This window comes from Macrobrachium nipponense, chromosome 4 (assembly GCF_015104395.2).
Source record: "Macrobrachium nipponense isolate FS-2020 chromosome 4, ASM1510439v2, whole genome shotgun sequence".
Taxonomy (NCBI): domain Eukaryota; kingdom Metazoa; phylum Arthropoda; class Malacostraca; order Decapoda; family Palaemonidae; genus Macrobrachium; species Macrobrachium nipponense.
Window position 1 is genome coordinate 86068505 of NC_061100.1, and position 25421 is coordinate 86093925.

At 40.2% G+C, this 25421-nt stretch overlaps 1 protein-coding gene across 3 annotated transcripts in view; it reads left to right on the forward strand.

Annotated features, from left to right (window-relative positions):
- LOC135210982 (methylenetetrahydrofolate reductase (NADPH)-like) overlaps positions 1–25421 on the forward strand; it is a 183386-nt gene that overhangs the window by 106726 nt on the left and 51239 nt on the right. For all 3 annotated transcript variants that reach the window (XM_064243981.1, XM_064243982.1, XM_064243983.1), the window contains exons 2-4: positions 7708–7835; positions 8740–8923; positions 9796–9899. In XM_064243981.1, coding sequence (XP_064100051.1) covers positions 7730–7835; positions 8740–8923; positions 9796–9899 — 394 coding nt within the window. In that variant the 5' untranslated portion in view covers positions 7708–7729. The remainder of the gene's footprint in view (positions 1–7707; positions 7836–8739; positions 8924–9795; positions 9900–25421) is intronic.

The window sequence follows — 25421 nt, forward strand, 5'->3', positions numbered from 1 at the left end:
ACGATCAGAGGATATAGAGCCATGCTCTCTTCGGTTTTTTCGATACGAGGTTTGGATATTTCCTCCAATTCAGATCTGTCGGACCTCATTAGGTCTTTCGAAACCACTAAGCTCCCGCAAGATACAGTGGCTTGGGAACTTAGATGTGTGCTTAAGTTCCTCATGGGGCCACCGTTTGAGCCTTTGAAGTCGGCTTCACTCAGGAACTTGACTAAGAAGGCACTCTTTCTTATTGCACTAGCTTCTGCTAAGCGTGTCAGCGAATTGCACGCTATAGACAAAAGAGTCGGATTTTTTTTTTTGGTTTCTCTCAAGGCAATGCTGTATTTTCGGTATCTTTGACCTTTCTAGCCAAAAATGAGAATCTTCTAATCCTGGCCGAGGAGTTTTGTGGTAAGGAACTTATTCTGATTTGGTTTGGACATGAGGAGGAAGAAAGGCTCTTATGTCCAGTCAGGGCTATTAAGCAGTATCTGTTTTGCCACTAAGGGTATCAGAGGACAATCTTCTAAGCTCTGGACCTCGGTCAAAATCCCTCTCGTCCTCTTTCTAAGAATGCTATAATCGTTGTTTTTTTTTCTTTATTAGAGAGCTTATCAGGGAAGCTCACTCGCAGTCCGAGAACGACAATCTTTCCGTTCTGAGAGTTAAAGCTCACGAGGTTAGAGCAGTGGCAACTTCTTTAGCATCAGAAAGAATTTATCTTTAGCTTCGATTCTTCAGAGCACGTTCTGGAGATCGAATTCGGTTTTTGCGAGTCATTATCTCAAAGAGATAGAAACGGTTTTCGAGAATTGTAAAACGTTAGGTCCGGTGGCGGTTTCTGGCATGGTGTTGGGAGAAACGGCACAGGGGTCCGTCACCTCTATGCTAACTTTTCACCTTGAATAGGTTGTCGAGTTCAAGGGAAGCTGGGGGTACTGAGTACCTGGGATACTCACCAGTCTGTTAGGTCAGATTTTACAATGGTTGGGTATATATGTTTTTAAATCTGGTGTTGGTGACAAATGTTTTGTATGATTGATTTCTGGTCTTAGCCCAGGGCAAGGGCAATCTTTTGTTGTTACTATCCTCCGTCAGTCAGCCTTGACTCGCTTGAACTACTAAAGGAAGGATTCCACTCCTGTAGAGGCTAACTTTGGTCAAATTCCAATTCCTCTACAATAGTAAGAAGCTAGCACCGACCAGAGGCAGTAACAGTCTGCTGTAGCTCTCTTACAAGGTAAGGTACAACAGACACCTTGAGTGTTTACTGGTATTGCAATAATGTAACATTTAAAAATACTAGTGGTCCACTGAATCCCACCTGCCCATAAATGTGTAATCAGCTCTATAATTGTTCTTCGTAAGACACTACAATCAAAAATGAAATTTTCATAAAATTTTATTTGCAAAAAACGAAGGAAGTAAGAGGTCCTTCGGGTAAATTATGGTGCTCAGTGAAGAGACCAGATTTACCTTATCGAAGAATGCACTGCATTTTTCTAAGGGACATTATTAAAGAGGCTCATTCATCTGGCAAGAAGACTGATTTGAGCCTCCTGCGAGTAACGCTCATGAGGTTAGAGCTGTTGCAACCTCGCTAGCCTTCCAAAAGAATATGGCAATGAAGGACACTCTTGATGCCACCTTTTGGAGGAGCAACTCAGTATTCGCCTCACATTATTTAAGAGATGTGAGAACGACGTATGAGAACTGCTGTTCTTTAGGACCATACATTTCTGCAGACACAGTTTTGGGGGCTGGAAGTAGCTCGTCTCCTATCCTCTAGATAATGGCTAGGTATAGTTTTTATTTGCGTTTTTTTGGTTGTTGGGTAGATCCTCAGAGATCTTCCAATCGTTAGTTTAACTTAAAGTTGGTTTTGCTTAGTTAGTCAGGTGGTGGTTTTTTGCTTCATTGCCCTCTTATGTATGGTCATAAGGTCTGGTCAAATTGTGGTCACACCCCCGTTGACAGATCTTCTAGAGCGCACCAGCATTACAGGTCCCTACCTCGCTGGCAACTCTATTTAAGCAAAGGCAGGCTTGGGTGACAGTAATCACGAAGTCAGCTATGCTAACAGGTAAGGAACCAAGATGTCTATCATCTACCTAGATTTGTTTCCTAAAATCCTATTCTGTCTCTTCCCACCCTCCAAAGGTGGGATTCAGCTATATATATATCTGACAGGTAAGTTTCATGAACAAAATGTTATTGTTATAATACAATAAAGTTTGTTCATACTTACCTGGCAGATATATATAATTAAGTGCCCACCCTCCTCCCCTCAGGAGACAGTGGCATTAAAAATATGAATAGAAAATGGGAATGGGTACTACCACCTGGCCGCCCACTGCGTGTGCCGCGAGTTTTGAAATTCTGTCGGACGTCAGAGAATACAGCTATATATATATATATATCTGCCAGGTAAGTATGAACAAACTTTATTGTATTATAACAATAACATTTTTACATAATTCCACTCTAGGATAATATGAACTTATTCTATAAAACAATTAGCCTTTTCCTATTTAATTTAGGTACCAAAATAATTCATGGAATTTTGACAATTTGTTTGGCCAAAAAATTTTTTTTTTTTTTTTTTTTTTATAACCTCTATGGGTCCGACACCTTTTCTGGCAGTCACATATTATAAACAGTAGTTTTAGGAAGGATTCCCTCAATTTTTGTGTGTATATAGCGTATTTTGTATTTTTTGTAAATATTTTTGTAAATTATTGTTTGAGACTGAGAGAGAGAGATAATAATATTTCTTATATAACAGTAAATTACATATTAGTGCATGTTGTAAATAATAGATTTAGGAAGGATTCCCTCAATTTTTGTTTGCATATAGTATGTTTTGTATTTTTTGTAAATATTTTTGTAAATTATTTTTTTTACATACTTATTTTTTAAATATATTTGTAATAAATATTTAATTTGTAGATGGGTATGATTTATCTTCTCAGTAGTGTTCGGCAATGGTGAAATTGATTTTAGAAATTAAAATGTGCAGCATAGCTGCAGTTTTTGAATTTTCACAAATTTTTCTGGGCGCTTGGGTCGAGCTCTACCCCGCAAACCTTTAAAGGGGCACCAAAATAGCGATACCTTCGTCAGCGACATTCCTCATCTTGGGATCATGCCCGGTTGACCTCTCAAGGTTGTGTACTCAAATTGTCACATGATCATGTGCGTGCTGCCACCCGCGACAGTGTACGTGTTTCACCAGACGTACGTGTACGTGATCGTTCACGGGGTGCTTCACAAGAGCCAATACGCTGTTCATGTCAGGATCGTGTACAAGTGCCACTGCAAGATGAGTTCCGAGAGCCTTTGGTTTCGTTATCTTCTGGTTTTGACCTTACATGGTGACCAGTGTTGTCAAGAATGTTGAGCTTCTTGGGGAAGCTTCTGCAGCACATCCCCCATTTTCACGGGGGATGTGTACCAGACACCCCGCAAATAATTAAAACCCACGAATACTTAGAACCACTACTAAAAATGCTTATAACTCCTATCTTGAAAGTTCAGATACCAAATATGTACCTTAAATAACATCCTACTTTAAATATACCTTAAATTACTAACCTATTGCTGCATAAATCTTTGAGGTTATATTATTAATAAAATTTCAGTCATCTTAAACATTTTACCATATATGTATATATATATATATATATATATATATATATATATATATATATATATAATATATAATATATATATATATATATATATATATCAATAGAGGGATCCACAGTAATATCCTTGTTTATCTATATAATATATTTATACAAAGCTTAAAGCTTTCGTCCATCCTACTGTGGACTTGATCACTAAGCAAATGAGTCAAGGTATTGGTGAAGAATTCCAAATAAACATAAATAAACAGACAAAGAACATAACAAGGTTAAAAAATTCGAACAAGTCATTGGGTCGTTTGCCTTTCCATAATTTGCTGTGATCTACGGGGCGGGACAAAGCGCCGGGGTTTCTTCTTCACAGCGAATTATGGAAAGGCAAACGACCCAATGACTTGTTCGAATTTTTTAACCTTGTTAATGTTCTTTGTCTGTTTATTTATGTTTATTTGGAATTCTTCACCATACCTTGTCTCATTTGCTTAGTGATCAAGTCTACAGTAGGATGGACGAAAGCTTTAAGCTTTGTATAAATATTATATAGATAAACAAGGATATTACTGTGGATCCCTCTATTGATTTATTAGAAGCACGATACAGTGTTTTTATTTTGCATATATAATATATATAGATATATATATATATAGATATATATATTATATATTGACGAACTATCACTAAAACATGCAATATCTCATGTAGTCACAAAGCTGGAGGAAGGAATGAAAGGAGTTGACCGAGCGCTTTCGTGTATTTTTCACACCTCTTCAGGGTCAAGTGATACAAAAATTCATTATTCGTTACAAAGACACCTCTGTGGCAGCAATAATAAACATAAAAACTATCGTACTACTATTTAAAAACTAATTGTCTAAAAATGTTATTTACAAGTAGTTCATCCAGTTTGTACATCCCGGGGCTGCTGTTGATCAAATCTACGCGATTTTTCTTTATTATACATGATTCAACAATATTTCGTTTTATGATGTCTTTACAGAACATGATCTCTTTTGCTTCTTTCCAATTCATAGTGTGGTTGCATTCATTCATATGTTGAAACAAACTGCTTGCATTATTCCCTGTTCTAACATTATATTTATGCTGTTTTAATCTTGTTTCGAGATCCTTTCCACTTTGTCCCACGTACATTTTCTTGCACTGATTTCAAGGGATCTCATATATGCAGCCACTCTTCTGTAGAGGGGAATTCCTGATTAACAAATTCTTAATGTCATTTTTAAGAACTATGTACTTAAGACAAGCTTCTTCACATCAAAGTTTTGGAGCTGAAAGTGGAAGGTCATTCAGTTGTTCTGATGTCTGACAACACCATGGTGAGGCTTATGTGAACAAACAGGGGGTGACTGGTGTCTCATCTCCTGCATTCCTTGACAATGGAATTACACCAATGGGCAATCGTAATCTAGGTGGAGCTCTCTGCCAGGTACATTTCTGGCAAGAGGAATGTGGTAGCCGACAGACTGAGTCGTCGGAACCCGATCTTGGGCACGAAATGGTCTTTGCATCATGTCATGGTGGACAGGCTTATTCGGGTTTTGGGGAGGCCTATGCTGAATCTGTTCTCAACTCGATTCAACGAAAAACTGGAGGTTTACTGTTCGGTGGTCCTGGATCCCCTTTCTGTAGCAGAGGACGCCTTCCAACACCCTTGGGACAATCTTAAGGTTTACGCCTTCCCTCCGTTTTGCCTGATCCATCAAGTTTTGAACAGGGCAATGAGTTCTTGAAATCTCAGGATGACCTTGGTGGCTCCTCTGTGGCCTCAAGCAGAGTGGTTCCCAGACCTTCTGTCTCTTCTGGCAGAGGTTCCAAGAGGGATTCCTCTGTGGTGACAACTTCTTTGTCAACCTCATGTCGAAAGATTTCATCAGTCAGTAGAATCCCTGTCTCTTCACGGATGGAGACGTATCAAGTATCTCCTCCGAGTGAGGGGATTTTCTCAGGAGGAAGGGGGCATATGTCCAGTTACCTCAGAAAATCCTCTTCGGCAGTTTACCATGGGAAATGAGCAGTTTACTGCGATTGGTGTCGTTGACAGGGTTTCTCTCCACTCAAAGCCTCTGTTCAGTGGATAGCAGATTTTCTTTTATCTATCTCAGAGATGCAAAAGGTCTCTCTCTTTCTGCTGTCAGAGGCTACAGAGCAGCACTAGGGTTGGTGTTACGCCTGAAAGGAGTAGACATCTCTTCATCTTGGGAGATTTCCTTGTTGTTGAGGGGTTTCGAACAAACCTGTTCTCCAAGGGAACTCAAGCCTTCCCGCACAGGATGTTTCGCTTGTCTTGAGAAGCCTCACTCGAGCTCCATTCGAGCCCTTGCATCGTTCATCTGATGAGATCTGACACTAAAGACAGTTTTTTATTGGCATTGGCTTCTTCGAAGAGAGTGGGGGAGCTTCATGGCTTAATTTATGATGTGAAACATACCAGGGGTTGGGGGTTGGTGACCTTTCAGTTTGTCCCGGAATTCGTGGCCAAGACTCAAAAGTGCCTCAGTGGTGTGGTTGGTATTGTATTAGCATCGCACCTCGGTGGTCGCGAGTTCGATTCTCGGCCATTCCATTGAGGAGTGAGAGATGTGTATTTCTGGTGAAAGAATTTCACTCTCGACGTGGTTTGGAAGTCACGTAAAGCCGTTGGTCCCGTTGCTGAATAACCATACAAACAAAACAAAGCCAAGACCCAAAATCCCATGGTACGTTATGACAGATTTTGCCTCCTTTTCCATTCCATTATTAAATGACTTTATGGACAATGACCCACAGGAACTCTTACTTTGTCCAGTCAGAGCCCTAAGGTGCTACCTTAAAAGGACTCGTCATATAAGACCTAGATGATGTAGAATTTTTGTCAGTACTGGTTGTTCTAGGAAAGAGGTTTCCAAGAACACTATCATTCTGGATAGGTGAGGTGGTTAAGCAGGCTTATTCCTCACCTGATAGTTCTCTCACTGAGTCTTTGTGGGCTAGAGCGCATGACATCAGAGTTATAAGTTCCTCTCTGGCATTTTAAAAGGAATTTTGCTTTTCATAGAATTTTAAGAGCTGGTTCCTGGTTGTGCCAGTCCATGTTCACTTCTTTTTACTTGAAAGATGTTGCTCACAGATCTTTAGACACATTTTCCATAGGTCCTGTGGGGGCTGCCCAATACGTTGTATAATTCATCTATTACCCTTAATAGGGTATTTTGTATCTTACCTGATGATTGTGTGGAAGAGAGAATGAGTGTGTTGGCTGGTCTTTTTCTTTCTCTTTTTTTCCTTTCTTCAGACATCATATGATGGACTGGTCTGATACAGGTGAGTAAGGTAGTTATACTGATAGTTGTTTGCTTTGTGTTTTTGAAATAATCAAACCCTCTGTTCAGTAGCAAATACTCTTCTCTCCACAGCAAGAGGGAGTGAGGCGTGGTAACAAACCCTGTGAATACTATACGGTTTGTTACTTGAACAGTCAGAATTTTCTTTGGTTCCGTGGTTGCAGTGATTCTGCTCATATATCATTGTATGTCAACCCAGATGGCTGAGTTATTAGATATCTGTTTATATGCTCACAGGCATGAGACCACCTTCTCTAGAACTCTTTCTTCTAAGAAGGGTGGTCAGGTGGCTTAACTCCCAGCCGGTTTAGGGTATTTGTACCTCCCACCAAGTATAAGTCTATCCTACTGTTAAGCCCAAAGGTTTGTTCTGCATATGAACAAATGACAAATTTTTTAATCAATTTGTATTATTCATAACTAACACCTGAGGTCTTAACATTTACTGCCTACCTCTAGCTGTCTCTTTCTCTCTTAAAGTTCCTGGGTTTGGAAAAGACTAAAGACATCACGAGGTAGTGCAGTCTCTGACCAGCTATCATCTCATACACGGAGGAGTTGCCAGATCTCACAGATTCCTTGCTTACAATCTTTGATTGTTTTTAACTGGTTTCCAGCTGGTGTTTGGAAAATATCATACGGTTAAAATATCAGGTTTGTTAGCTATGAAATATCAAATTGATTAAAAAATTTGTAATTTTTCAACATTTTTCAACAGGCTTTGTTATGTTTGTTTACAGGTGCTGACAATTTTCAGGCAACATGGTTAGAGAAGGGTCAGTAGAGCTTCCGTCTCCAGGAACACCCATTGCCCTACCCATTTTAAAGCAGTTTCTTAGCCTTCGTGATGGGGTGAATTCGGGAGCAGGTTAGTACTGCTGTCACAAAAATATTCAGTATGAACAGCAAAGTTATTCTTTACTATTCTTGATGTCAGTTTTGTGAAGAAGAGCTTCATCTGTTACAAAAAATGGTAAAGATAATATGAACAAGTTATAGTATTCTTGTTTGTTTGCCATATGTCCTGGTACAAATCTTCGTACTATAAGATGAAAAAAGTTGCTGATGAATTGAAATGGAACATAAAAATAATTAACAAGCAGCTGTGTAGTGAAGTTGTTCCATCAGAGTATTACACATGTTAGTCTCAAGATTCATATCACACTACTATATATTGCATATATTCAGGTGAAAACTAAATGGAGCATATGTAGTTCATTAGAGGTCTGAAGATTTTTTAGGATAATTGGCATTAGCTACAAAATTGGCATTCCATAATGATGAGGATAAAATCTAATACTATATTAAGAAAGGCAAAGAACTTGTTCTCACCTTAATTTTAAGTGGAGTCACTCTCTCTTTTAACTGTATGCTTAACTTTTGTTTTAGGGTCGTCAATAATGTTTTTGAGCTGACGTGATAATGATTACCTTCAAGAGTTGTTTTTTTATATTTTTCCAGTAAATTTGAGAGTTCTGAAAATCCATGGGTTAGCTATTACACTTTTTGACAAGCATATTAGTACTACATACTATTCATATGTAAAAACAAGCAGATTAGTTATAGTAAAGATTATAGGTTAATTATAGTAGTACATATGCTGTTAATTATAGTATGATATATTTTATCTTTGAAAACAGACATCCTAGAATATCTTATGTCTTGAGGTACCTTATATAAGTTAACTGCCTCGTACTTTATGAGATAAGATTTTCACAATTATTTTTTGTGTGATTGCATAAATTATTCACCATTTTACATCTTAATTGCAGAGCATCCAGAGCATCATCACCACATAGATGAGGAGAATAACCACTCCTATGAACTTGAATACCTTAGTGGCTATCACAATCTAAAAGAAAAGATTCATAATCGTATTGAATCCCATGATAAATTCTTTTCATTGGAATTTTTCCCTCCAAGGACGAAAGGTGGAGCTGTTAATCTATTAGCTAGGTGAGATGGAATTATTATCATGGTATTTCATCTTGTCGTTTATTTGCCATATTTAAGTGGATGGAAGGAAGAACATCAGTATAAAATTTGAAGCTGGTATTTTGGAGCATTCTTTAGTGTTACTGAGTGTATAGGGAAGTAAGTTGTTTAGAAGACAAATAACTGCAAGTATGCTTCCAGTGTATTATGTGGTTGCTCTTGAATACTAGTGTTGTGTCTTACCTGAAATTAAGGATTAGTTTAAATTGCCTTTCCTTATCTAAGATCACTCCCTTAAGAGCCCACATCAGATCCTAAAAATAGGCTTTTCATGCAACAGAAATTGTTTGTATTTCAAGTACAATACCTGTTATGTGTTAGTTTTTGTTTCATTGGTCCTCTCTTTTTTGTAAAATTGTTGTATAATTTTTATTTTTAGTACTTACAAATCTGAAAACGTGGATGTGAGTGCAAATTTAAATCTTTAGTATGGCAAGGATGGTCTGACAGTAATTATGGCCAGAAGATAAAGGTTCTGATAAATTAATGATTTTATGTAGAATTATTTTAAGGATATTAGGTTTCAGCATGGTTGCTTTTTCATTCAAATTTAAACCTTTTAATTTTTCATAGTACCAAATAGTAGAATCATTTTAATTATTAGTACTCTCTTGGGTTTGTACTGACTTCTTTTCTGATGGCCAGTGAGGCCATCGTTTATGCTCATCTGTCCTGACCAATAAGAAAAATTCTTGACCTAGGTAATACAGAAGAGATTGTCAGAAAGGCTGTAGATTACATAGTATACTTGTTAGTGATAGTGAATCCATTTTGGCACAAAAGATGTAAATTTCTACCTTTCAGATTTGACAGAAGCATTTCTACTCTTTCAGATTTGACAGAATGAGGGAAGGAGATCCCTTATTCTGTGATGTTACTTGGCATCCAGCAGGTAACCCAGGAGGGGAATCTGAAACTTCATCATTGACTATTGCTGGTATGTACTATATATGGAGATTTTGGTGTATAGTATATAAATAAATTTACTTATAACTGTTAATTCGATTCTTTATATAATGCACAGTATGTGATAATGCATAATTTCTGGGCTCAGCCTGTGTCGCTCCGTGAAATGTCCCTTTAGCACACATTTCTAAGGTATAAATATTGCTATAATGCCAGAGAAAAAAGCTAATATGGAAATGCCAGAGTATTCTGGCTCGCTCACCTTTATTTAAGGTGTCGGTATGGTTTCTGGGGCGAGTGAAACCACTACCAGAGGTCCTTTGCCATTTAGATTCATCCTTCTTCAATATCCCTCATCTACAGAGGAGCCGATCTAAGGCCCACTACCCACTACCGTTATGGCTAGCGCCTCTGACGTCATTCCTTTGATAGCACGACTCATGCCGCACGCATTTTTCTTTGCTGTGTTGTGTTTTTTCCCTGGAATTTTTCTACCATCATCATGGAACGTCAAGCTATTGCTGCATCCAAGCTAAGTACTGCTATTAATGGTTGACACTATTTAGGGGCTGCCCTTGGCATGTTTAACCAAATTATTTAGCTTTTTATAAGACGGCGTCCCATGCAGCGCCGTCCCCGTGCCGCCATACTCAGCTCGCTCCCTCGTGTTACTTTGTTTCGTGTCCCAATCGGTCCCCCATACCTTTTGGGCTCAATTCTTTGTTTAGCAGTACCTTCCTATGATTTTCAGTGATGCAATTTATTGACGTTTTTGTTATTTTATCCACACGGGGGATTTTGTCTGAGCACGCACTCTCGGTTCATAGCCTACGTTGTTACCTTTCAGCCCAGATGTTCATGCATGCATGTATCTTTTAGTTGTCAGGTTACCTCTTCGTTAGGGGCCCTTGTCCGAAGGACTCTGGTCCTTCTCCCTTTTGTCCTCGAGCCACCCTGGCTGCCTGCCCCGCGTTTTTCGTCACGGCATATAGGCTAGCTGCTTGGAGTTGCCAGGCTTGCCCATCCTTCTCGGTTGGCTCTGCCCAGCTTCTCCAGGACATTGCTCTTTCTCTCTCATCTCACTTTTCTTCCTTTCCCCCCGTGTTAGGATAGGGTGTTTATTTTATATGTTACATGTTCACTGAGACGGCTTCGGTTGGCCTATAGGCCTCCTTTGATCGGCTGGCCTTTTTCACCGCGTGGATGTTCACCCGGCCGAGAGAGTTCCAGGCGACCGCGTACGAGCCACCCCACTTCGACCCTTCCAGTCCCTCTTCCCCCCACCTTGGGGGAGGTACACTCGCTCACGCTGTCTCAGGCAGCCGATCCGAGCAAACCCTCCCTCTCGCCCCCTCAAGGGTGACAGGGGAGGTGGCTGGAGGGCTCTCGACGAGCTGGCCAGCTACCCTGCCGTTCTCCCCAGAGGAGTAGGGGTGAGCCCTGCTCGGCCGAGCCTCGGTTGGCCACCAGGCTCGGTGGAGCTCGGTTCTCCTCGGCTCTCGGGTTGCGTTTCCCTATCATTAATTACCATGTCCTCCCCGCTCCGGCGGATGCAGGACCCCGGGGTAGCCAGGCCCGCTTTGGTATGGTTGATTATTGTGGAGGCTCCGGCCTCCCTTAAAGGGTACGCTTGTTGCATGCATGTTCTTTTACATATAATGACATCCATTGCCTTTAGTTTAAGTTTATTGGCAGAGTCCTCCAACCCCGCCAGGGATCATCTCCCACCTTGTTCTAGTTTTAAGTTACCCTACGGCGGAGTTGTCAAACTCCGCCGTGTAACTTTCTTTCCTGGTCTCCCCCTGCTCCTCACCCGGTGCTTGTTCGGACTACTCCTTGCTCCGGCGTATGGAATAGGGGGTTATCCTGATTCAGTGATTAAATTGATCTCCGGCATCGCTGGAAACACACTGTTTCAAGCTATCCTACCGGATGCCTCACCACAGTACACGGCTAAAGAGCAGGTCGAGACTGGACCATGTTACTTATTAACACCGAAGTACTCCGGCGTCATGGCATATCACAACCACGGACCTAGTCCGGAAGGTTAGTGGTGATACTCATTTATCATTTCACTTACAGGTCACCCATTGTATGGAGGCTGGCTGCAACACTGTCCTCCAAGACCCCTGTGGGCACGAGGTCTGCTGGACCCACTCCACCTGCGTGATCCGCCTCAAAAAGTCCGTGGTATGGCACCATGAGAATGCCTCATATGCTACGAGCTCGTAGACCAAATCTCCTCTGAGGTAGGTGGCGTTCCGGAGTTCACACTGTAATGCAATGAGGACCAGTGAAATTTATGTCAATTTGATATGTCCTTTAGAATAAGTTACGGTTTAACCTAGGTTAGTCTTAAGCATTAACGTTAACCCTCTTTTTCAGGGTGTTCAAGCGGTCCGGGAGACTGCTTTAGCCACTCTGAAGGCCTGGGTTGGTGGGTTTGGCCGTAACGTTGCCAAGGGCCAACCCTACATCCTTTCCAAGGAGATGGCCACTCTCATCTTCCCCGGCGGGAAGAGCACGTCATCCGTAGACCCCGAAGTGGCAGCTCCCCTGATCACTTCCATTCAAGAGGCGGTCGCTCAGCCCCCGGAGGAGGCTTCCACTCGGAAGTCGCGCAGGAAGTAGCTGCCCTGGATGTGGACCTCGAGCCCATGGCTGTTGAAGGCATGGGTAACGATAAGAATGTTTGTGAGGCAGGTACTGTAGGGGCTCAAGGGCTTTCCTTGAGCCCATCTAGAGCTTCTTCCCCTTCGACTTCAACCTCATTCCAGGGATTCACCGGGAGACTTCAGTCGGTCAGGCCGAAGTCCACCTTGGCGATCCCTAAAGTCAAAGGCAAGCGAGACTTTAAATCGCTTCAGAAGTCCCTGTCTAAGAAGTCAGGTACCAGCCTTGTCATTAAGCTTCCGGCTCACCATCCCGGGGCTGACAAGGCTAAACTGGCTTCCCATTCTAAAGGGTCAAGGACCAAGACTTCTAAGGAGAGGGCTCAGCCCTCCTCCTCCGACCCTGAGACGTCCACCTCAAAAGGGGCCAGATCCAAGGTCCCTAAGGGGAAGGTAGAACCTTCCTCCTTTGACCCTGACGTTTTCTCTGCGAATATTTCGGCAAATATTATGCAGCATGGTCGGGAACTTGGTGCAATCCAAGTTCCAAGAAATGTTTGTCCAATTGTCCTCCTCCTTAGAGGCATCAGGGCAGTCTTTCCATGCTATCTCGGATAGACTGGTTACCCAGGAGAACCTTATTGCAGGTCTCCGAGAGAACGCATTGACAGGACTTCCACAGTCCGGCCTGGCAGCTTAGAGTTTGCCTCTATCCGGACTTGTCTACCCTTCCTCCCTTTATGCCAAACAACCCATGGAGGGTTGCTTCATATGCTCCTTTCGTAGATGGCATGCTCACGATTGAGGGCTGCGGAACTCGAAGGTTTGAGGACTTCGAGTTCTATCCGCAAAGATTACAGCCCCCTTTCATAGGCTATGTCCGCCTGACGGAGGCAGCTATGAGGAGGGAAGACAAGGTCCCAAAGGAAACAGTAATTCTTTCCCAGGGCCAGGCCCAGCAGGCATGGTTACGTAACCTTGAGGAATGGCAGTGCACTAATACCAGGGTTACGGCATTCAAGAGCCCGTTCACAATCTTCACCGTAGACGATGAAACGCCCATCCCGTTCACGTCTAAGGTGGCAGAATTGACATTGCAGGCAGCAATGAAAGACGAGCCTATGCCCTAGCTCCGGGAGACAGAACCAACTTCCCTCCTGCTCCCCGGAACTGATGATCACTGGGTAGACCTTCCAGCCACCTTTTCTGTAGGTAAACTGAAGCCGGACTGCGCCATCACGCTGTTTAGCGAGAGGTTACCCAGGCTATCTGAAAGCCTCATTCAAACTGAGTATGACGCCAGGATGAGGCTTTGCAGGTCCTTCAACTCGCTAGTTATGACGGAAGTATCGGCTCTAATCTACGGAGAAGAACAGTGGTAGGAAGCATGTGCTGGCGGAGGCCACGAGCCCAACAAGCTATTAGCCTCATCTATATGGGGCTCTGACCTCTTCCCGGCCTCGGTAGTGAACGAAGTGCACTGTGAGGCGGTCAGGTTCAACCAGAGCCTAAGGGTTCGCTGGGGACTCTTCTCCAAACGAAAACCGGAGTCCGCCGGATCGAATCCCAAGTCAAAGAAGAAGCCTAGGAAGTTCCAGTCCTTCCAGGCCCCTCAACAACAGACTCTGGTACAAGCGGTTCTGGTATCTCAGGTACCGCAACCTTCAACCTCTAAGGGGCAGCCACAACAGCAGTTTGTGCTGCTGACACAATCGCCACAACAGGCACAAGCTTCAGCCTCCTATACTGTCTCCCCTGCTTACAACCCGGCGTTTGAAAACCAGTCATTTCAAGCCTTCAACAGGTTTGGCAGGGGTAGCAGAGCTAGAGGCGCCTTCCGTCAACGAGGCGGCGGAAGAGCCACCAACCAAGGCAAGGGTTCCCGAGGAGGACGTGGTGCACGCCCTTCCTCAAACCAGTGAGAATCCCCAGGTAGGAGGGAGACTGTACCTCTTTCGTCAATGTTGGAGGTTCAGCAATTGGGCCCAAAGCATTGTGTCCAAAGGTCTAGGGTGGAGTTGGCTCAAAGGTCCCCCTCCATCCAACACCTTTTATCAGTATTCCCAAGAACTCCTTCAAAAAGGAGTAGTGTCAAGAGTCAAGCATTTAAAATTTCAAGGTCGCTTGTTCAGCGTGCCAAAGAAAGACTCAAACAAGCGAAGAATAATTTTAGACTTGTCCCGTCTGAACTTATTCATTCACTGCGACAAGTTCCGGATGCTGACCGTTTCGCAGGTGCGGACCTTACTTCCCCGTGGGGCCGTCACCACCTCTATAGATCTTACAGATGCCTACTATCATGTTCCAGTAGCAAGGCACTTCCTCCCGTTTCTAGGCTTCAGACTAAGAAAACAGGCCTACTCCTTCAAAGTAATGCCATTCGGGCTCATGATAGCCCCCAGGGTATTTACAAAATTGGCGGAGACAGTTGTTCAAGAACTAAGGTCTCAAGGAGTAATGCTAGTAACCTATCTGGACGATTGGCTCGTGTGGGCCACAAGCATCGAAGCATGTCGCAAAGCAAAGGTCAAAGTAATCCGGTTTCTGGAACATCTAGGCTTCCAGATAAACAGAACCAAGTCCCGGCTAACACCGGAGTCCAGCTTCCAGTGGCTAGGAATTCAATGGGACCTGAACTCCCACACTCTATCAATCCCACCGTTGAAAAGGAGAGAAATAGCCAAAGCAACCAGACAATTTCTCAAGTGTAAACAGACGTCCCGGAGGAACCAAGAAAGAATCTTGGGTTCTCTCCAATTCGCTTCAGTAACGGACGTTCTACTGAAAGCCAGACTAAAGGACATAAACCAGGTTTGGCGATCAAGAGCAAACAAGAGATCCCGGGACAAACTAGCTCCTATCCCGCTGATCTTACGGAAGAGACTCCGCCTGTGGATGGAGATCAAGAATTTGTCAAAGACAATTCCACTGCAATTCCCTCCACCGGCCTTAGTGATCCACACAGATGCATCATTAAGCTGGTGGGGCGGTTACTCACAGTACAAAAAGGTACAGGGAACCTGGTCCCTACCATTCCGCCAGCTTCATATCAATGTACTGGAAGCTATGGCAGTGTTCCTCACCCTGAAAAAGCTTCATCCAGCCAAGAAATCTGATATCAAGCTGGTGCTGGACAGTGCAGTGGTAGTACACTGCATCAACAGGGGTGGCTCCAAGTCGAGCCACGTGAACCATGTCATGATAGCCATATTTTCACTAGCAGACAGGAACAAATGGCACCTGTCAGCCACTCACCTAGCGGGGGTAAGAAATGTGGTAGCGGATGCGCTATCACGTTCAGTTCCGCTGGAGTCGGAGTGGTCCCTGGACAAGGAGTCACTCAGTTGGGTCTGTCAACTAGTACCAGGGCTTCGGTAGATCTCTTCACCACCGAATCGAACCACAAACTCCCTTGTTATGTGGCCCCCAACCTGGACCCTCTGGCTTATGCCACGGACGCTATGGCTATAGATTGGAATGTGTGGAAGAAGATTTACCTCTTTCCTCCAGTGAATCTTCTCTTGAAAGTCCTGAACAAACTCAGGACGTTCAAAGGTCACATTGCTCTAGTAGCCCCCAATTGGCCCAAGAGCAATTGGTTCCCGCTTCTACTGGAATTGGGACTCCGACCTCAACAGATTCCCAATCCCAGACTATCACAACTAGTACAAACGCGGACTGTGTTTGCTTCCTCAGGAATTCAGAAAGCCCTAACTTTATGGACTTCATGAAGTTCGCAGCACAGAGGGATGCTAATATCGATCCTCAGAACATCTTGTTCTTAGTGTCTGTTAAACGAGAATTAACCTTGCGTCAATACGATTCAGCAGTTAAAAAACTAGCTGTATTCCTGAAGGACTCTAATGCACAAACCATGACCACGAATCTGGCCATATCCTTTTTCAGAACACTATTTGAGAAAGGTTTAGCAGCTAGTACTATTACTACTACTAAGTCTGCTCTCAAGAAGATCTTCCAATTTGGATTCAAAATAGATCTAACAAATTCATATTTTTCATCTATCCCCAAGGCTTGCGCTAGACTCAGACCATCCGAGAGGCCCATGGTTCTTAAATGATGTCCTTAAATTGGCCTCGGACACTAATAATGACTCATATGACTATATAGCTCTCTTAAGGAAAACATTATTCATAATAAGTTTGGCCTCAGGAGCCAGAATATCTGAACTGTCGGCTTTATCTAGAGAATCAGATCATATAGTTTCTCCCTTCAGGAGAAGTGTTACTTTCTCCAGATCGCCAATTTCTAGCTAAGAATGAGGACCCACTGGATAGATGGGCCCCATGGAAAATTGTCCCACTTCCACAGGACCCGTCCTTATGTCCAGTTACTTCACTAAGAGCATATCTAAATAGAACTGCCTGATATCTTCAGGCCCTCTGTTCATTAGAGAAAAAGGAGGCACCATTTCCTTAAAAGGAATTAGGCAACTGATTTTATACTTTATAAAACAGGCCAACCCACAGTCCTTCCCACGGGTACATGATGTTAGGGCAGTAGCTACCTCTATTAATTATTTTCAACACATGAATTTTGAAGATCTGAAGAAGTACACAGGCTGGAAATCTCCGACAGTATTCAAACGCCATTATCTTAAGTCCTTAGAAGCACTTAAATTTCCAGCAGTGGCAGCCGGAAACACAGTTTCTCCTGACACTATCTCTCTTTCCTACCTGCCTCGCTAGCATTCTTGCCGTAGCTCAGTCGTCATTGTAGTCGTACTGTACCTTGGATGCCACATATTGTATATACTTGTGATAATTTCCATATGTTTTGGATCTGGGACTAGTCCCAGTTCGCATTTAGTCTTACTGTATACTTATGAATAACTGTGATCTTTATGTATATTTTATTAGTGTTAAGGTTCAATTTGCTCTGTTGTTACTTGTTCTGTAACCTTATATCTAGATTATAGTAATTAACCTTAATTGATTTTGATTATCCTATCTTATTAGTTGTGTGCTTCCTCTTTCCAAGCTTGTACGGCCATTTCTCTGGTACTATTTCACGGAGCGACACAGGCTGAGCCCAGAAAAGGGATTTTGACGAAGGAAAAATCTATTTTTGGACAAGGACCTGTGTCGCCAGTGAAATCCCACCTTTTCCTTTTTACCCCCCCTTCTTTTCTTGGCCCAAGCTTGGGTGCTATCTGCAGGAATGACGTCAGAGGCGCTAGTTGTAACGGTAGTGGGTAGTGGGCCTTAGATCGGCTCTTCTGTAGATGAGGGCTATTGAAGAAGGATGAATCTAAATGGCAAAGGACCTCTGGTAGTGGTTTCACTCGCCCCAGAAACCGCACCGACACCTTAAATAGAGGTGAGCGAGCCAGAATACTCTGGCATTTCCATATTAGCTTTTTTCTCTGGTATCATAGCAATATTTATACCTTAGAAATGTGTGCTAGAGGGACATTTCACTGGGCGACACAGATCCTTGCCCAGTAATAGATTTTTCCTTTGTCAAAATCCCTTCTTCAGGAGTGATCAACTTCTATTGTAAAGTGTGTGCTGGGTGATTTACTTTAAGCAGTTGTTTGATTATTCATCCCTCTCCATTGGTGACTTGATATAAGTCAGGAGTTTTGCTAATTGCTATTATTTTCCATAGTGGTTTGTATGAAACATTACTGAGCATAACTTTTGCACTGTGTGTAAGATTGTGAGTGGTCTATAAAATATTGTTAAGTATTGCACAGTAATTGAACACCAATAAAGTTTGGATTTAAGTTCTAAGATTGCAATGTAATTATATTTATAATCTATATAATCTTTGCAAATGATTACAGATGAAAAAATGCTGAGTTGGTAAAATTTTATAGGTTACAGTTTTTTTTACTGAGTGACAAAGAACATAAGCTTAATGGCTTCCCTTTCCTCCAGTACTCACTTTCACTTGCTGTATCAGGTATCAGATAAGGAATTGCATTTTTTTTAGGTAATACATATACAGTACTGCATATTTCATCAAGAACAAATGTTGTTTGGCTTGTGCTTATTGCTTTTTTCGGTGGGCTGTTTTTCTACTGTCTGTAGTGTGGACCCTTACAGTTTTTTTTTCTTTCTCATCTCCAACTTGGTTAAGTAAGAGAATTTAGTTGCCCATTCCTTCAGTCTATGTGTAAAAAGAGAAAAGAACATTTATAAATTAAACAGAACTCATACATAATGGTTAGCTGAAATGGAGTTATTCTTGCAATGAGAAACTTGATGTACTGTTTCATTATTGTTCAAGAGCTTCAAAGGAGCCTGAACTCAGTAGTACAACAGTTTGCAACAGGGCAGAAGTTGCTCTTTGATTTGCTAAGATTTTTCTATTTTCTGTTATTTTCCATTAGTTGAGATATTTAGAAGAAGCTACCTTTTCTTTGCTGCATTGCTAAAAGTGTTTTAAGTAGATGAGTGTTAGTACTTGTACAGTAATAGTATATATGTTGCCAGTTGGCTCCTGCCAGTTTGGGTAATATCTCTTAGTGAGGTGTCATTGTACAAAACTCCTTGGCAGATGTTATGATATAGTGTGCTTAACCCTCTTACGCCGAAGGAGTATAATAAAAATCTTCTCCCGTATGCCGATGCGGCCTCGGAGTGAGCGCCGAAGCGGAAAAAATAGTTTTTTCAAAAAATCACAGCGTGCTTAGTTTTCAAGATTTATAGTTCATTTTTGGCTCCTTTTTTTATCATTGCCTGAAGTTAAATATGCAACCATCAGAAATGAAAAAAATATCATTATCATATATAAATAATGCAATATATGATAGCGCAAAAACAAAATTTCATATATAATTGTATTCAAATCGCGCTGTGAGTAAAACGGTTAAAGTTAATGAGTTAATATTTTTTTTGTTGTATTGTACACTAAATTGCAATCATTTTGGTATATAACTCATTGTAAAACAATCAAAGCAACACAGAGAAAATATTATCACAAAATTATGCATGGATTCGTAATGCGCGGACGTAAAAAAATGTTTTTTTCAAAAATTCACCATAAATCTAAATATTGTTCTAGAGACTTCCAATTTGTTTCAAAATGAAGATAAATGATTGAATATTACTATACTGTAAGAGTTTTAGCTTACAATTGCAGTTTTCGACCATTTCAGATGAGTTAAAGTTAACCGAATGTCTAATTTTTTAATATTTTTTTTATATGCAAATATTTTGAAAATGAGAAAAGCTACAACCTTCAATTATTTTTTGTTGTATTCTACATGAAATTGCACACATTTTCATGTATAAAACTCTATGAAACGCCTAATATGAAACTGAGCAAATATAACGATAATGTGATGTATGCATTTCAGAGATTTGCAGCGGAGAATCCGCGCGCGGTGGGAAAGTTTTATGTTAAAAATCACCATAAATCTAAATATTGTGCTAGAGACTTCAAATTTGTTTCAAAATGAAGATAAATGACTGAATATTACTAGACTGTAAGAGTTTTAGCTTACAATTGCGTTTTTCGACTATTTCTGCAAAGTCAAAGTTGACCGAACGTGGGTTTTTTTCTATTTATCGTGATTTATATGCAAATATTTCAAAAATGAGAAAAGCTACAACCTTCAATTATTTATTGTTGTATTCTACATAGAATTGCACACATTTTCATATATAAAACTTTATGTAACGGCTAATTTAAAGTGGTGTAAACATTACGACAATCTGATGAAAAAATTTCTGATTTTTTTTTGGAAGAGTTACTGCGCAGATGTAAGGAAAATGTTTTTGTTTTCATAAATTCACCATAAATCGAAATATTGTGCTGGAGACTTCCAATTTGTTGCAAAATGAAGGTAAATGATTGAATATTACTAGAATATAAGAGTTTTAGCTTACAATTGCGTTTTTCGACCATTTCGGTAGAGTCAAAGTTGACCGAAGGTTGAAATTTTTGCACTTATCGTTATTTATATAAAAATATTTCAAAACTGATGAATGCTACAACCATGAGTTGTTTTTAGTTGTATTGTGCATGAAATTGTGCACATTTTCATATATAAAACTTTATGTAACGTCAAATTTAAAATGGTGCAAACATTAGGACAATCGCACGAAAAAATTTATCGGAAGAGTTACCGCGCGGACGTAAGGAAAAAGTTTTTTTTATAAATTCACCCTAAATCGAAATATTGTGCTAGAGATCTCCAATTTGTTGAAAAATGAAGGTAAATGATTGAATATTACTAGATTATAAGAGTTTTAGCTTACAATTGCATTTTTCGACCATTTCGGTAGAGTCAAAGTTGACTGAAGGTTGAAATTTTGGCACTTATCTTTATTTATATGAAAATATTTTGTGCACATTTTCATATATAATACTCCATGTAACGGCTAATTTAAAATGGTGCAAAAATTATGTCAAAGTGACGAAATAATTTCTGAGATGTGTCACTGATACTTTTTAGTGTGATAAGAAAGAAATTTGCGCTTGCACGCCTGTGTAACGATTGTAAACAAAACAATGCCTTGATCCGTGAGCTCCCAGCATCCCCCAAGGCGCGTGATTCAAAAGTTTTAGGCTGGTAGGCCTTGTAAGTATTTTTCCGCGAATTTTTAAAAAAACTTTTTTATGTCGACGTTTAATACGTCCAATCGGCACCCGGGAGACAATTTTTGTTGACGTTTAATACGTCCAATCGGCGTAAGAGGGTTAAACAGATGGTGTTGTGGGTCTTCATCAAGTTAAGGTAGCATTTGACATTCCTGTCTTGTTGACCAGGCTGAACCAGACATTATCAATTAGCTTTAATGTCAACTGAGACCCCTCAAGCAATAACTCAAGAAAATAAGGTTTTGTATTTTAGTTTCTTTGTATTACTGATATGAAGAAAGGTATTCTATTCCAAAGGTATAAGAATATTGTGATGGTGCATCACCATGCCGTGACTGGAGATGATGAGTTAGAAGCCACAATAATGTGTATATGGTACTGTTTATTTTTCCAAAATACAAAAAGGTCAAAAGCAAGGGAGCTTTCAACTGTTTGCACAACAGTCAAAAGCTCCCTTTCTTATAACCTTTTTGTATTTGGGAAAAATATACAGCATCATATACATTATTGTAGCTTTTAATTCATCAGTGTTTCAGAAGTATGATTCAGCTATTTCAGTGTCTTGTCTTCATGATCTAATGAGTCCTCATTTATTTTTATTTTGAAAGATTTAGGACTTAAGTCTCTAGGGCAAGGCGTTATTCAGTATTAGTTTAGATTTGCTTCTTTTGCTTTGAGGCATATTCATGGAAATATTTTCTATAGACATTACGCAGTTACTAGTAGGCCAGTGTTTGTGATCATGAAATCCCCAGCCTCTTCTTTTTTTGAATAGTGTTTAGCATATTACTTAATCTTGCAAATGAGTGTGTACATTCCTGCCTTGAGCAAGTGTCATTTAATGTAGTCCGAGCAAGGAAGATACCATAAATCTTAGATATCCTTGGGCTCTTATAACTATTTCTATAACTCCACTCTGCTTAAGTGAAATAAGAGGTATGTTCACACTTTAATTCATGCAAAGTTTTAAGTAATTTCACATTTCATAAGTTTATAAATTGGAATTTAATGAAAGTGCTTTTCTCTCATATTTAATGGCAAAAGACATTTTGTAGCCTAAGCTTGCTGTGATTTATAAATGACGTTGCTGATCACACAAAAAAAGAGAATGCTATATCTCGTATCTCACTTAACTGTCACATGGAGTCATGTAAGTGAACTAAGAGGTTTGTATTTATGATACAAAATGTTCAGTTCTGTATATTTCCAAGCTTCACATCTGTACATGTACTGTAATAAATAGGGTTAATGATGACATGAGTCCTGTATTTTTCTGACTTCTCTTCTCTTGCTCTAAACATTTTTGAATAATATTGTAAGGCCAAACTACTTGTTTTCAGGTGCGTCTTGCTCATACATGTATCATTTATCGGGAAACCACAGTGGAAAATAGGGAAAATTGGTCATGTATGTAGCACTGTATTTGTGTACGAAGTTGCCAAGATGTGAGAAGTACTGGAAGATGTTAGACTAGATAAAATGGGCCTTGTATAATTTATGAAGGCTTCCTATATTGAGAAACCACTCAATATCACTCACTTGCCCTTCAAATTCCATAATGAAAAAATGTCTTGGTTACCATCATTTGACCATTGGTACTTTTTCATTCCAACTTAGGAAAAATTAGTCTGCCATACATTAACCTTTGTGAATCTTCAGAGTTTACTGTTTATCAGTGTATGTAAGTTGAGTACAAGGCTGTTGCTCAGACTGAATTAGCGATGAGTCCTAGGAATGGGGAATTCCAAAATATTAAGGGTTAAGAATGCGTACTGGGAAGTTATTTACTAAAAAATAGTGTCTGTTTAGTAAATTATGGGTAGCTTGGTTAGGTAAAATAATTGAATTTCTCTACATAATCATATGAAAACTTTATGGCTAACTTTAAGATGGACTATTGATGGGTTTGGCATCTTGATGTATTAGTCTTTTAAAGGTTGAAAAGTATAGATGACAGTCTTAAAAAGTACCTCGTGAACAAATTTTAATGTGTTTAATTATATAAATGCATATATGTTTTGGTGTAAGTTCTGTATATTTAAGTAAAATATACTGAATTTTAAATTGTTAATTTCGTGACACAAGACATGATTGAGTGTTAAGACATCAAGTGGAATTATAAAAGTCTGAGATCCTCAATGGGACAGGTCTAGTGGAACAAATTTTTATTGGGTGGTTATAAATGTATCGGTTACTAGCTGTATATTGAAGTCATTATTTAGAGTTGTTTGTAGTATGCCATTCATTTTTCAACAGGTAATCATGAGTTTGTTTTGATATACAGAGATTGCTGCTTGCTGTCAGTGGTCTGCAGTTTCATTTCCATGAAAACCTACATGAACAGGTATCCATTATAGTTCCATATAATATAGTTTTCTTGATTTAAAATAAAAGTAAAGGATATCCCTTATCTGAAACTAAATTATGCTGTGAAATTGGTCTTTTTTTATTCTATTTTAATATCACTATAAATGGCTGTTTTAGAGAGGCAGGATGCATTGCAGCTAAGTCAGCTGTGAATGTTGAACCATGCAAAGGAATTGATGTTTAGACAGGGTTATTTCTTGGAATTTAAAATTGTTTTAGTTTGGATATTCTGTCAGGTATAAGAGCTCTAGGCCTGGGGTATGTGTGCCTTGCAGTAGTTCCAATGTCTGGTTTATGGTGGTAAGTTAGAAAGTAAGATTCAGTTACAGGGTAGAAATAGCACAACTTGCAATATTAAATGGATAAAAGGCATTGTATAATTTCCATTTAGACAACATAATCATTTCTAGACTCTTAAATGGTCCAAGGGATTTCTTTTATAGAAAATAAAAGCTGCTAGAAGCCAGCATTAAAAGAAAAAACCAAGACTAGGTCACAGAAGGAGTGAAAAGTAAAAGATTGAAAGCAGAGCAGCTGGGTGGTAAGGTGCCAAGAACATTTAGTACTCTTTATGATGACTTAACAAGTCACACTGTAGTTGCTATCCCTACAAAGGGTTTGACTGGAATATAGGTCATCTAATATGCCAATTTAATTGCAGTGTAACAGTGGGATGTGGTCTCATAACCGTTGTTCTCAAACTCAGGTTTGTGCCAGATCTTCTGGTTTGAGGTTCTCTGCTTGATGCATACTTAAGCATTCTGTGATTCTTTATTTTTATGTCTTTCAGTACTCGATAATTGCAGATATTTTTATTCCCTCCTCTTGTTTATGCTGTTTCCTCCTTACATGGTCTTTTGCCATGGTCTGTAAGAATGAATGAACATTGATATAGAAAACTTCAATTTAAGGAGGAACAGGATTGCCAGAAGACATGGTAATATTCGAGACATTATTTTCTTTAAAATGAAACAAAGGCACAGCCGAGCTTTTGGGAATACATTACTTTTCCCATCATTAGGGTCACTTGTCTTTAAAAGGATACAAAAAAGAGAAACAGTTAGAAAACAGTACTGAGCGACTATATCTAAAATTATTTCAACACTTTAAAATACATAATATAAAGTAAAAAAGTAACATAAAATACATAACACAAAGTAAAAAAGGAACATAAAAACGTAAGTTAACTGGAAATCACTAATGATAAAAGAGCAATGACAAGTTACAAGAGATTACGGAAAATGCAGAAATATACTGAGAGTGGAAAAAAACAACTTTATTATTCAGAATAAAAATTAAAATAAAAAAGATACTATAGTACAAAATACTGGAGAACCTACTGTTCATGTTGTAGTTAAATGACAACTGGGTGAGTTAGAAAACTGTGAATGAAAGGGGGAAGCAGGGAATCCGAGGAGGCAATGGGTGCTCTTGTTGGCTCTTCCCGACCTTCAGGTTCAGGAACTGATTTGCTTGCCCCTGGGCTTGTTTTTTGGTAGCCGCAGGAGTGCAGGCTTCGGTTTGCATTCCCATCACGTGTCAAGAGGTTTGCCTCTAGACAGGTGCTGTGTTGGGTGCTCATTCCCGAGTCGCTCCAAGTGCTCATACTTCTTTCTCATACTTCTTTTGATGACCGAGTATCCAGAACTGTTGACGGACCGTCCCAGTTCTGGCACAGATGAGGGAAGGGATAAGGCATTCACGTATCATCCTATTTTGCCAACACGTCGAGCACTATTTGAGTGTTTGTCAGTGCCTGGTATTCCAAATGTGAGGATTCAAACACCAGGAGACTGTGTTCTCCCTGACTCATTCCATTCTTTGGACAGATTCTAATTCGCAGTCGCCTCTGGGGTCTTATGTTTTGTGAGCCTTGAGCGCATATTCTGTTGAAGCACACTCTTCATCCAGACTTAAATGCTCTCATAAAATCCTGGTTCAGTGCATGTTCCTCCTTGACTTCCATGGAAGTTGAAGAAGGACCTCTCTCAATGATCATCTAA